At 39.5% G+C, this 14,064-nt stretch overlaps 1 protein-coding gene across 1 annotated transcript in view; it reads right to left on the bottom strand.

Annotated features, from left to right (window-relative positions):
• The window catches only part of TMEM2 (transmembrane protein 2), a gene marked incomplete at its 3' end in the record, with an annotated part of 20,335 nt that overhangs the window by 1,877 nt on the left and 4,394 nt on the right, over positions 1-14,064 (bottom strand). The window contains exons 2-9 of the mRNA XM_010290228.1: positions 13,184-13,324; positions 12,072-12,633; positions 9,239-9,408; positions 7,956-8,144; positions 4,873-5,042; positions 2,103-2,312; positions 1,511-1,716; positions 873-942 (exon numbers count right to left, since the gene is read on the bottom strand). Coding sequence (XP_010288530.1) covers positions 873-942; positions 1,511-1,716; positions 2,103-2,312; positions 4,873-5,042; positions 7,956-8,144; positions 9,239-9,408; positions 12,072-12,633; positions 13,184-13,324 — 1,718 coding nt within the window. The remainder of the gene's footprint in view (positions 1-872; positions 943-1,510; positions 1,717-2,102; positions 2,313-4,872; positions 5,043-7,955; positions 8,145-9,238; positions 9,409-12,071; positions 12,634-13,183; positions 13,325-14,064) is intronic.

Raw genomic sequence — 14,064 nt, 5'->3', positions numbered from 1 at the left:
AAAAGAATTGATTTGATTCAATAAGTGTGTCCAGATCTGTTCTAATGATTTTTTTTTAATACTCTACGTATTTCAACTCATTTAAATATTTTGAATCCTGTTCTATTAATAACAGTTTATTAGGTAATCTGTGCCTAAGAATACACTGACACAAACTCATATTCTACTTACAGCACTGAAGCCTTTACAACACCAACAACAATCTTTCCTGTTTTCCATTCCCACTGATCTCTTCCGAAAAATCCACTCAAAACCATGCACATCTAATCCAATGTAGAAGTAGAACAGACTCCAGCCCCCTCCTCCACAACCTGTACTGACTATTTCAGCTTTACTTTGCAAGCAGCTGTCACAAGATGTGCACTAATACAAGATTCACAACAAGTAAAAACATATCAGCAGTCACTGATGGGAAACAAATGACTAACAATAGAAGTGTTTTAGCTGTTTCTTACACAACGAACATTTTTTGTAGTCATTTTTTGTTCCAATGACCACAGCTATGAAGACAAATCTCGCAGAGCAGTCACACAGTAAACTCATGACAACCTACAGAAAATACAGAAGCCTGAATATGAAAGGCACTAGTTCTTCGGAAATAAAAGGATTTATTTCTACATATGCATATTGACACTACTGTCAGGTCTGTTAACCACAAAGAGGAAGAGATTGCCTCTGTTCCAGACAGAACAAAGATATTTGGTATGCACATCTAGACAAACCCTGCATTTGTAATGCCAATATGCTGCCAAACATAAAAAGAACATATTCGTATATAAAAATGTATGTATTTTTGGCAGCGTAAATGTTACAGGTTTTACAAATACCAGTAGCGTGAGTAGTTTGTGTTGAGTTACGTCCATACACCTCACCTGTGAACCTGCTGCTGCATTATTTATAAGATGATTGTTGGGATGAGAAATCCAGAATGTCGAAACTGCCCTGAAATATTATTCAGAAGTAAGTTATTATGGAAAAGCTTTGGCTCCTACAAAAATACCTCTCCTTTGTAACAAGCACATCAGAAAAAGCTAAATAGGTGTCTGAATTCACTACTTCACATATGAAATAAAAATCACAACCTCCCCACATTTAGAAGTCAAAAATGCTTATTTTTTTTTTTAAGTTCAATACACAGTATTTTATTTAATGTTGTTCAGATATGCCATAAAATAATAAACTTCTACAATAGATTAGTGGTATGCTGAAGAATTAGTAGTGACAACTCGAGAATGTGCATGCCTTTACACAGAAGTATGAAGCTTTAAAAGTCTATTGAACAAGTACCGCAAGAAGCAACAATCTTCCTACGAACAACTTGTTTTTCTCTTTAATAAAACACTAAATCCTAATTTTTTTTTTTTTTTTTCAATAACTAGTACTATTTGGACTACATTTAAGGTGTCTGCATTCATTAAATTATACATAAAAACGTTCTCATCTGTATGTTGTCAGGCAGTTTAACTGCTGCAGCTGGTTTGGTTTCACTTTTTCTCTGTGAAATACTCACATGCAGTCTGTGGCTGGCACTGGGACATAACTTCCATACACTTTATCCCTAATACTAATACACATGCTGCTGTTTCTATCCGTAGGAAGAAGAGTGCCTGGTTTCGTGACTAGCCCAAGGTTGTGGAACAAAGTATTCCTCTGCTCAATGCCGTCTTCTGTGAAGAAACAGTGACCTAGTGTATCATAGCCAATGGTGTCCTTTATCTGCAGAAATACAAGTTCATTATGTCAGTAGCAATAGCATTTACTGAGATTTATTTGACAAGTACCATTTAGTTTTACTATCTTGGCACAGTTGCCGAGTGAAGCTTCGGTATCAGCAGTGCAGATGATTCAGGCATACAGTTTTATTTATCCCTTACAAACACACTACTACGTCTACAGAACTTAGCTTCCTGGAAGAATCTGAAGCAATAGAATGGTGAGATCTGTTAAAAGTAAGTTACTATTTGCACTTGTTCATTTATGCGTTACAATAAAAAAAAATTGCTGACCATTAAACCTCAAAAATGGGAGGGGACTATTTTTGCTTTAAATGCTCTTTATAACATTTATTTCAACGCAGTATGTTTTACTCTCCTTGCACCTACCAGCAAGCCATTAGTTCCATGAACAGTCACGCATCTGGAAAAACAGTGATGAATTGAAAGACCTTCCAGGTAAGTCTTAAAACTATAACCTCCTTTTTCATCCACATCCCCACAAAGGTGAAAGTGAACAGGGTAACTTCCAATCTGCTGCTGGCCCATTTGCTTCAATTCCACATAGGAGAGATGAACAGATGTAAAATTCTTAAAAATCTAAAAATATAATGAGAAGTGGTTATTATTCCAGAATGAATAACCTACTGTTTTCTTTTGAACAAACGGAAATTTAAGTAAATACTTCATCTCTATCAGATGTACAGGAGTTAGATGCACACAGTCACCACAGGCCAACACAATGAAAGTTAGAACAAACATTACTGTTGTTTTGCTCTATATCCTGCCTTACAAAACAGTATCCTTCATAAATAAGTGGAAAAGCTAAATCTCTATGTGGCTAAAACTGAGCAATTTTCACCAGACATGTTGTCACACCTTACTGTTTGGTCTTTACCAGCTGGCATGTCAAATATTCTTTACGTATAACTACATACTGTCCAAATAAATGGGATGTCACCCACATCAGGGCCTGTCTATACTGAAGCTGTACCAGTGTAGCCCACCTGAGACAAGCTCAGTTGAATAAAGTAACGGAATAATACAGATTCAAAGGAACCTGTTGAGATACCTGGTCCAATCACCAGCTCAGCACAGGATCAGTTTAAGGACAGCTCAGCACATTGCCCAAGGAATACCTCCAGCCACAGAGATGGTCATATAATGTCAATTGGTTCTTCCCTTTAATTTTCCTGGTATCCAAGCAGAATTTGCCTTGTTGAAGCTTGGTCCCATGGCCTCTTGTTCTATCACCGTGCACCTCCAAGAATTGCTCTCACTTCTCTGAACCCTCCCCAGTGCCTGAAGACAGCAACGAGATCCCTCCTCTCTACCTTCCCCACACCAAATAAACCTTGTTCTCTCAGCTCATCCCTACTCATGGTCACATAGTCTCGCAGCCCATCTTCGCTGGACACACCCCACTGCATTTACATCATCTTTACAATGGGAACCCAAAACTGGACACAGCACTCCAGAGGAACTTCGTTATTAAAGGAAGATATGAAATTGCCTTCAGAATCATACAACTTTGCAGTAACACTACATAATACAAAGTAAAAACATAACAGGTCTGTACCAGTAACACAGGAAAGCAGAAGTATCTTTTTCCAGCTAACCTGCTACAAAAACAGAAACCAAGTGCAACAGCCAAACTGCAAGGAGCTAAGCTGAGAAAAAGCTTTTTTTGTTATTTCATGAACTCACCTGTACTGAGTATTTACCAAAAATAACATTTTCAGATGTACTTTGTCCTCTAGGGAAATTAGTAACATGAATTTTTCCCCCCTTCTCTAACTGCACTCTATTGTATGTCTAAAATACAGAGGGATGGCATCCTGAGGGAAAAAGAGGCATCCTGAGATCTCTGCCTCTTAACATTTAAAAGCACTTAACGCAGTCATGAGACTACAAACCAACACCTCCCCTCACTGCCACTAAGCCTCCTTTATGCTACTGTCCCAGTGATCAGTAGAAAATGCAGGATGACCAAAACCCCCAAGGCCATGAACACCTGCTAGTGCTAGGATCCCTCTGCTTGAGCACGCAAGATTAACGTAAGCTGAAAATGCTTTTAGTGCTGAAGTCTAGGTTTGGCAGCAGACACTCAGCTGCTCTCAACAGTCTCCTGGGAACAGTTTAACAGCTTTGATGACTCAAAATGTTTGTTTTCTGTTCTATCTTCCAGACGTCTGAGGGGTCTGCTGTATTTGCACCATTGTGGCAATCAAGGTCACGCTTTGCTTTGTGAGATTCACAGCTTGTCATTATCTTCTTTCATTACGTTACCTTAAACACAAAAGAGTGCCTTGAGCCCACCTACTTCTCTTCCACAAAACAAAAGATGCCTTTTGAAAGGGCATATTTTCTTTCCCACTATTATGTCCTCCACTATCTGCATCCAAATATATTAGAAAGAGAGATTTAAACTGTGACCAGCACATAATGAGCACAAATAAATTTGCATTTAAAATACGAGGACTCAAACTTCTCCAGTGGCAGTGAAGAGCTAATACAGTGCTGCTCAATCCTTTCATCTAAAAATGTAAGTGAATATGAGTTTAAGTATTAGTTTCTATAACACTACTTTCCCTCAGCTTTCTTTATGCTTATGGTAATACAAGAAATTAGGAGTTTCCTTTACATAAGGTTAGAACTCTCAATTAAAAAACAAAACAAAACAAAACAAAAACAAACCACCATGGTCCAAGTCAGGTTTTTTCCTCTCCATGCCTCTAGTGCCAAATTTCAGATGAGACAGAACTCTAGGATTCAATGCTCACCATTTGGGAAGGGAGAAAGGCAGTGAAAGGAGGGAAGATAGAGACAAGGGAGATCAAACTTTATTCTCTAATATTACAGGATGCACATGCATGGATGTCGCTTGAAAGGTTTAATCCCTGCCATACGACATTGCAATATATGCTGGATATTTCTACAGCATTTCATGCATTGTTATACTTTCCTCCAATTCTGCAGACTAAATCTTGATGAGTTAAATCTAATTTTGAGAAAGCTGAGAATGAAATAATTTCTACACAAAGCAATTGTATGAATTGATGTTCTTTAAGTTTTCAAATCCCTCCAAGTTTAGCATTAATCTTTTTGTCCTCAATATGCTTTTACATGACAGAAAGCTACTTTAAAAAGTTTTTCAGACCTTGATATGTCCACCAAATGTATCATAGTTGAAGAACTGACACTCCTTTTCACGATAGCAGGTATTTTCTGTCTCCCCCTTGATTAAGATGTTCCTCGTAAGAACTCCGACTTCTGCTCTCATGTCCATTCCATCAATAACTTCTCCTATATGAGGAAACTGAGGATTTTCTGTCCAAAAAAAGTTGGGGGGGGGAGGGGGGAGGGAAGAGTTATCATTGATTAAAAACAAAACCAACTTATTTTATACAAGCACGGTTAATTGTTGCAACAAACCTCATGCATTCTGACACTTTTAACATGCTGTTCTCCCTTAGCTTTTCTTATGCTAAGGCACAGAAAAAGCACATAATTTTTAGATGAAAAACACTAACCCAGCTAACACAAAGCAAATAGCCCGCTTCCAGACTGCAGTTGATTCAATGATAGTGAAGCATCTTGCAGGATGACAAATCAAGTATACTACTGCATGTTTCCTTCCAAAACGAAGTGCCATCAATGTATTTTTCATTTTAGTAAGACAACTAATCCTAAACAAATCCCCACATTTTATTTGCAAGTGCATCTTAATTTCAGTCCAAGAGTTTGTGAATAGAATGGTTAAAAAACAAAGAAAAATTTAAATGAATCCAATGTATCTAGAAAAGTTTTAATGAAACATAGATGTAGATTTGCTTTAAAAGAAAAAAAAAAAGAGACACTGGCTGCTTAATCTGTTCTGAAGAAAAATTAAGAACTAAAAATGAGGCCAAAACACCTTTACAATGTACTGTATTCATCCCATTCCCCCGTGGGGGGGAAAAAAAAAAAAAAAAAAGATTTGCTGTCCTAACTAAATTTGCTCTTTCCTAGATAGCTATTCTGAGAACACATAAAGTAAAATTAGGAAAACAAGATACTCTGGTTCTTCCAAAGAAACAATCAATCTCTTGTTTGTCTATACAAACTAAGAAAATTATCTGGTCCTGTAAACCTTAAAAAAAAAGGTATTTATGTGTTTATTTTTAAAAAATATTCCTCTCCCCCCCTTTTTTTTTTCCATTTATTGATACCCTGAATATAGACTATCACTATCCTTTAAAAGCTTAGAAAAGGATACAAGCCTAAACTGGTCATCACCACAATATGAAGCAGAACCAAGTAATTCTGTACCTGTTGTTGAGGATTTAAAAAGACAGCAGATATCTGTAAGTGGAACTGCACTCTTCTCCTTGAAGGAGAAAAAACCTATTGTTTTTCCCTATATTTGACTAGCATACATAAATCAAGCAATGAAAGAGCAACTAGGCCTCCTAGGAAACAACACTTTCTAGTTTTCCTACTACAAAGGGACCAAAATCTTAGCAAAATATGCAAGAAATAATTTCAAAAGACGGCAAGTTCTTCAGCATGTCAAGTTTGCCATTGCACAGAAAATTCATTCTTTGTGGAACAAACACATAGGGTGGTTTGGGAATTTTTTAACAGTACCCATTACTATGACAAAGGAAACTTGATATTGGGTGGGTGGAGGGGAACAATATGGCACAGTTCATCTCCTTTAACGTCTTTTGAAGATCTATATATAGTCCAGACAGTATTTATTTTAAAATAAAAGCCAAGATTTTGTATTTTATGCTGTATTCTAAACTTGTAAAAAAATTCTTCTTTCATCCTTTAAAAGCAGCTGCTTTTTCACAGTACATGATTTCCAAAATGAAACAGACTGCACATACACTATCCCGTGGTGCCAAAAGCCTTCTTAAAGTTTGTACTGCAACCTTCAAGTTAACCTTGCTCTTTAAAACACTGTGCCCCGTAACACACGCAACGCGAGACACTTAAGAACAAAGGCCAGGAAGTGTCATGCTCAATGGCACTAAATCAGCTCTGCAGCTTCACGCACCCTGAAGGTGAACTTTGAGAAGCTTCTTCCAGTTCTGGGGCTTCACAATGCAGTAAAACATATCTGACCGATCCTAACGAATGCCGTGGGATGCAAACTGCACTGCAAAGTGCACATGCGAACTGGAAGTCCCGTAAGACACAGGGGAATGGGAGAGTTTGAGGGCGTTCACTTCGCTTGAAAGCAAACTTTCAAGAACAGAGGAAGAGACAAGAAGAGAGACGAGAAGAGTGGTTTGAAGAAGAGGAAGTTGCACCGTACAGAGGTGAATGGGACAAAAGTAGGCCCTGACGAGCAGCTGCTGTAAGTTGACACTGCAAAAATAACACCAGTTAGTTTGTGCTACGAACTGGCACCGCACCCCAGCGGAAGGGAGCGGGAGGGGAAGGTGAAGACCTGAGGCTGGCGGACCACCAGGGAGGAGGGCACTGGCACGCAGCGGGCGGGGAGTGGCAGACGGGAAACACAGACGCCATCAGAGCGGGCAAGCCAGTCCCACGGGAGGCTCTTGTGAAGTCAAGCAGAATGACTCAGATAATAAAGGAGGAAACGGTCAACAACATGCATGACCATTTTGCATGCATCACGCCCAAAGGAAAAACAGATTGGAACTACTCAGGGATATCCTGTGTGAGCAAAGGCTTGGAAGTGCCACTTACTTCATAAGCATTTTGCTGGGGGGGTGGAAGGGGAACTGAGGAAATATTAAAAAAAAAAAAAATTGAAAAAAAGAGACATGTTTAAAGATTGCTGTTTTCTTTTTCCTTTCTCCTTTTTTAAAAGCAACATAAAAAATTATAATGATAACACTTCAAAAGATGGGAAGGGCACTAAAGGCAAAGGAAATGGTAATGACCACACAGCCATCCAAGCACATACAAAAAGAACTAGTGAAAAGACAGAAAGGAGCCAAGAAAAGACAACAAGCATAATCCTCTTGGAAGAAAACTAAAGCGTTCAATGAGCCTGGGAAGAAAGGAGAAAGAAAAGTTAGTATGGTAAGTTGTGAGGCAGACCTGACGTTATACAGAGCGATTTTACAGAAAGGAGAAGTACACGTTCCTGTATACAGCAACGAAGCAATACAGAGATAGGCAAACAGGCAGTTCTTTACTGCTCTCACCAAAAGGGACCATCTGGGGTCTCCTACCATGAGTATGTATTTCACAAGAATCTTCAAATGGTGACAGGTTTCATACCTTTGACTTTGACTTGATGCTTAGTGCACTCTGGGCAGGGAAGGAGGGTGAATTCCTCAGTCTGATACATTGAATAATCTGTGCTTGCAACCACAATCCGGTCTCCCGGCTCCCAACTACTAACATCATCCAGAAGATTCAGTATCACTCCACCTACAGCTTCTACCTCAAAGCCTGAAATTGGGACACCTAGTTAAAAAAAAGTAAACGCAAAATAAGATTATATGTGCCTTTACATGAAACCATCACCAAGAAAAAAAAGAAATATATGAGATTTCACAAGATCTAAAGCCCTCTAAAGTACAATCCTGCGCTGAAACATGCCAGTGTGAAAGACCATTAAAGCCTGCTTATTTGGTGGATCTCAAATAAAACAAATAGAAAAGGTGGAACTAATAGTGACAGGAAAAAATCTATTAATTAAAAAAACCCCGAACACTAATATATGGCAACAATTTGTAGTTTCAGCTACCTCTACTTATTTCAAGTGATGTTTTTCTGCCATTTGAAGCTCTACAGATGCAATCAAGGACATGGCAAAACAAAGTAGGGGGGACTTTCCTTTTTACTCACAACTAATAGAACAGTTTGGCAAGCTAAATGACACACACATGCTATTTCACTGCCTGGTGATGGATTTGCATAAGTTCAGCAGCTCTTGCTTACTCCTGATCTTAACTGTACAGGACCAGCAAGGAAAACATGGTGGAGATTTGGTGATTGTTTTTTTTTTTTTTACTATATATAGTCCATACATTTTCACAGGGCTATGATGAACAGTGAAGAAGTACTACCAACTAGCTCAATTACTTAACAAATAAATATCCAACTACCTTAAAAAAATTATTCTGAGGTAAATGCAGTATTGCTTAGTAATTCTACAAACAGAAAAAGATGACTGCCCATAAAAAGCAGAACTAAGGTCAAAGATATCTTAAACACAAAAATTAATAAAGGACAAAAGCAAATGAGAGGTAGGTCTTCCAGGCTCTCTATACCACAGATTCAATTTTCTATGTGAGAAGCTGCCTAAAGTTCAGCAACAGAAGATTATAACAAAAATAAAACATTTCTCTTGGCTTCTACCAAGTCTTCCTTTTAGGATCATAATCATCATCCCAGAAGCTCAGATTTAAACTATACATGACCGACAAATTACTAAAAGAAAAAAGTCTGTTTCAGCCTTTTATAAGACACTTTATCTCTAGCTAATGTGAAAAAAAGCATACACAGTATTTTTTACTTCTTCCCCAACTGCAGGATTTCACAAAATGCTTTCCTACCATCATTCCATTCGCTGTAAGCTCTCACAACAAACTTCTGACCATCCACTGTGAAAAACTCTTTCTGAGCAAGAGCTTTCCCACCAGTGCTGTGATTTTCGTAGTTTCTCACCGATTCATTACAGGAAGAATTTCCACCACCTATGACACCAACAAAAGCCCAGGCTTGCCTGTGAAAAACAAAAGTAAATGTTTAAATATAATGGTCCTTAAAAATTTTTCACAAAGGGATAAAGGACACGACAACGAGCACAGAAGTCATAAATAATCCTTTTTCCTGCTCTCCCAAGTTAATTTTAAAATGCAACTTCAAAACGCTGAAGAAGGGGCAGACCTCATTGGAAAGCAACATAGTTTAAAATAATTGGATGTCCCTTATACAAATTGGAGAATATAAGGCTTTTGACAGAGAAGACTTTCAGATACATTTTTAGTACAAATTCCAACGAGATACGCTTATTCCAAAAGCAAATCGCAAGAGATGAGTGACAGACATAAGACAGGATCCTGCTCCCAAACAAGCGTTGCTGGGGCACAGGAAGCAGTCTGCTGCCGTCACGGCGCTGCAGCAAGCGGCGTCCCGGGGCAGTGGCCAAGAGTCCCAGGAGACCATGCGTGCACCAGGCCGGGAGGGTGGACACAGCTGGTATCACTGTACAGGACTGGCAACATCTTTTGAATCTTTCAAGATGCTCAGACCCAGAAAAGGAACCTCATACTGTTACACAACCTTTGCGTGAGAGATCTCCGATGTTTCTGAAGGCTTTTCAGAACCACCGTCACAAAAATCACCAAGGATTTTTGCTTTTCCCCCTCACTGGCCCTGCCCTCAGCGGGACACCCAGTTGGCTGAGCACTGGCGCAGAGCCGGGAACTGTCCTGGATGTACTTCCCCTTCCTACAGCTCTGCTGAATGCATCCAAGTTTTTGGAAATGAAAAAAACAAACCACACGCCACAGAAAGCTGCCACCAAGACTGTTTTGCTGTCCCTTACTGCTCTGTAACGCCGTAATTATGTGTGCAGAGGAAGCAGTCGAGATCATCTATTAAAAAGCCGAACAGTTTTGCGTGATTAAAGTTGAATCATTCACCCCAAATGAAAACAGCGTCAGCGAGCTGGACTGGAGTCTGTTGCTAATGATTCATTCAAAGGCAGATTTTAAAACCACCTTCAATCCACTTGCCTTTATTTCAGACCTCTCGTTATGTTCTTATTGATTGGGATTAAAAGGCCAAATGAAACTGTTTAATGTTAACCTGTTCATAGGAATAGCATATACTGGGACAGCTTTTCAGTAGCAGCAGCAAACAAGTTGAATGTTTCACAAACCAACATTTAAAATAAATATAAAGATATTTTAATGCATGCTATTTTGCAGGAAGAGGTAGAATGGGAGAGGGATGTAATGGAGTATTGACGCCTATGCCAAAATCTCCTTCACTAGCTTTACAGGTTTAACAAAATAACGCTGTTTTTCCTCAGTAAGCACCTGAGAAGAGCTTCTTGCCCATCTTCCACAGCAGAACATGACCATTTTCTGTGCTTACAGAGCCTCTACCAGCTAATGAAACCAGACAAGAATCCGTTCAGCACAGAAGGAAGAAAGGCTGCTCCTTCCCAGCTGCAGGCTGAAGAAGTTCCTCATTCCAGGCAAACTGGCATGAAGGTCACGGACACAGATAACCACCAGAACCCCACACCTCCAGGCCAGGTCAGGGCTGGCCGCCTGAATGACCACCACATGGGCTTCACTGCTTTCAGGAGGTCATACTTATTATGGGACATCCAGGTCTCAGCATCTCTGACCAAACTGCTTCAGAGGCAGCGCTTTCCACCCCATGACCACACGCTTACACAGCCACCGAGACAAACGTGCTCCTGACGGGAACGGAGGCCAGCACGTGTTGTCCGGACTGATGCCCCAGACCGCCTCTGCCGCAGCAGAGGGAGGAAACTAACTGGAATCCAAACGCTGGGGGATAGCAAGGGGTAAGAACAGAACGGAAATACAAGGGACTGATTTCCTGGAAAACAGAAATAGGTTATACAACACCAGCTTAATGGAAACTGAAGAACACAGTGCCAGTTGGTTAGGAGACTTGGCATCCCTTTCACGTGTATTGCTAACCCTGTGCAGCACATTCAGAACACGCACTGCAAAAAGTAATTTGCAACAATTACATGAACATCACAGCAGTTTAAGTTCCCTGCTTTAATAACACTATTTTCTGTTATACCTCTTCTAATGTCCCACCATCCAAACCCTGACCAACTGAAAAGAATGGTCAAAAGACACAGAAACACCTTACAAGTGTACTTCAATAACAAAATATTTTCGCAGATCAGTTCTCTTGCTGAGTCAGTGGAGGGGTAATGTACTTTCATTTCAACAGCGCACAGGTATGAGTAAGATGCTGTTTGATATGCAGGATTAGCATCCCTTCCCTGTATTAAGTTTCTAGCTTGGCATTCCTTGCTCCTCCAAACATAAACTCATATGCATTAAAAGCTTCACCTGGCAACTGTTTTCTATCTGTACTCGAACAAGAAAAAATTCCTTGCTGCACTCAGTTTTAATTTCTGTAAAAAACAGTGAAAGAGAGCAATTACAAGTAAGTAACAAAGTCTATCACACAGATGCCTGTAACTATCAGACTCTGCACTATCAAAATGCTGCACACTGGGTACTACTACTGCATTACTACATACAACACCGAGAATCCTCTTAAGACTTCAACAACAGACCCTGCCAAAGTTTAATGAATCCCCCAAAGGCGGCAGAATCTGTATCTAATCTTTACTCAGCACAAAAGGGAAAATAAATTATTTACCTGTAACTCAATCCTCTGACAAACTTACTTCCCAGAAGATTTTGAATAGTCACTCTGGTTTCCTCCAGTAGATTTTTAGCAGCTGAATCTCCTACAGCAATAGCGATGATGCGACCAGGACTTCCATTTTTCAGTAAGTTCTGGAGCTTCAAGCTTTCTTCTGAAAATTCATGAGTATCAAACTTCAGCACTTCTAAAACCTCTGCTGTGTCCTGATCGATCACTCTCACATTTAGTCCTCGGGAAAAATTCTTTTTAAATGTATAATGACCATAGGCCAGCCCTGAGAAATACAAAGTCTTTGACAGAAGAGTCCATGATAACTTCTGGTGCCCGTGCAACTCCAGCGTTCCTTCAGGGCCCACGCCAATAAATTTTTTGCCAAATTCTGGCACATCAGCACCTTCGTTTGACTTCCCATACAAAATAATAGTTGCTTTGGATTTATAGCGGCATTTCTCTGCTCCAACATGAAGCATTCCACCATCCTTTATCAGGATAAATCGAGTTCTCAATGTAATATTTTTAGAACCTTCTTTGTCATCGTCAAAAACAAGTAACCCTAAAGGAAAAAAAAAAATTTCCATAGGTCAAAGCAAAATTCAGGTAAGACTCAAAGAACTATGTTCTGCAATAAGAACAACAGAAAAATTGCAGATTTATTTTCCACACCCATAAATTAAGGTGTTATGCTTTTATACATGGTTAAGAATATTTGGGAAAGTAACTCTTACCAATTGTGATTTATCTTTCTAAGAATTTGATTGTTTATCCCTAATTTTTTTCTGTCATTTTGGCAGAATTACTAACATACCACAGTCACCATCAGGTGACAATCAAATCTTGTACAAGGAAAGCTACTACACAAGTCTTGTTTTACTACAGAAAACAAAATCCTACAGAAAACCACATCAGTGCTCCACTGAAAAGTCTCTACAGTGTTCATTCATTTTTTTAATGATACTCCTGGCCTGCTAGCAGGCTCGGAAAAGTAAGAGCAGAGGAACTGGTCAATAAGCTGCAATATATATAAAATTCCAACACATTTTCCAACACAGCAGTAAAAACTATGCAGCAAACTGAAGAGTGATGTTCATCTTGCCATTTCATACCTCCATCCTGTATAACTATAGAGTGCACTGTAGCATCTGAGTTCAGACGAAACAAATCCCCTTTTTTGATAAAAACTCTCTTCTCAGGATCTTTTCCAGGGCTCCAGTTTTTAAGTCGAGGATTCTGATCAGGACAATTCTCTGCAATACAATGTGAAATTCAGCTTTAATAAAAAAAAAAAAAAAAAGCATCATCACATCAATCAAGGCAGCATTCGGATGAACATGAGCAAGGCAGAGTCAGTGACCCACAAACCCACAAGGGATTCCCACCTCCTTCCGTGGTTACAATACTGCAGCCACCGCTGCTACTGTTTGTATTCAAGTAGCCAAAAAGACACCTGACAGGTAGCTAAACTCTCAAGGGTGGGAAGGCATCCGTATCCTGAATTAAACTACTGATGACCACAGACTGAAGTGTCAGCAGTTACTGTTGGCAATAGATACTTTCGAACCCCATCTGTTTTTTTTTTTGATATTTTCTACATCACCTGCAGTAGATCAGGAGAGGTGAGTGGGAAGCACTCAGATCCACAGCAGTCACACTAGTCACACACTAGTCACTGGATGTCCTAGGCCAGCTGACTAATACAGTTGTAAAGCATCTAAATGTCTTGCCTCCCTCAAGGTCTCCTCCTGTATGAGAAAGGCTGATCCCTTCTTGCTTTTGCTTAAAATCCAAATCACCTCTTTCAGTGTACGTTTGCAGCTAAGGGATAAAGGGGGACAAGACATCCTTAGTATATTTAGTATAACACCTCACTGGTTAGAGCAGATTTCTGTTGAGACAAGACATCTGGGTCTGAACTCAGAGTTTACACTCCTTTGGAAGCCAGCTTAAATATCAGGCTGCAAACCACGCGAGAGCAGACGTATGCAAC

Source organism: Phaethon lepturus, unplaced genomic scaffold (genome assembly GCF_000687285.1).
Source record: "Phaethon lepturus isolate BGI_N335 unplaced genomic scaffold, ASM68728v1 scaffold49426, whole genome shotgun sequence".
Taxonomy (NCBI): Eukaryota; Metazoa; Chordata; class Aves; order Phaethontiformes; family Phaethontidae; genus Phaethon; species Phaethon lepturus.
The sequence above is the reverse complement of the archived record's forward strand: the minus strand, read 5'-3'. Positions and strand labels throughout refer to the sequence as shown.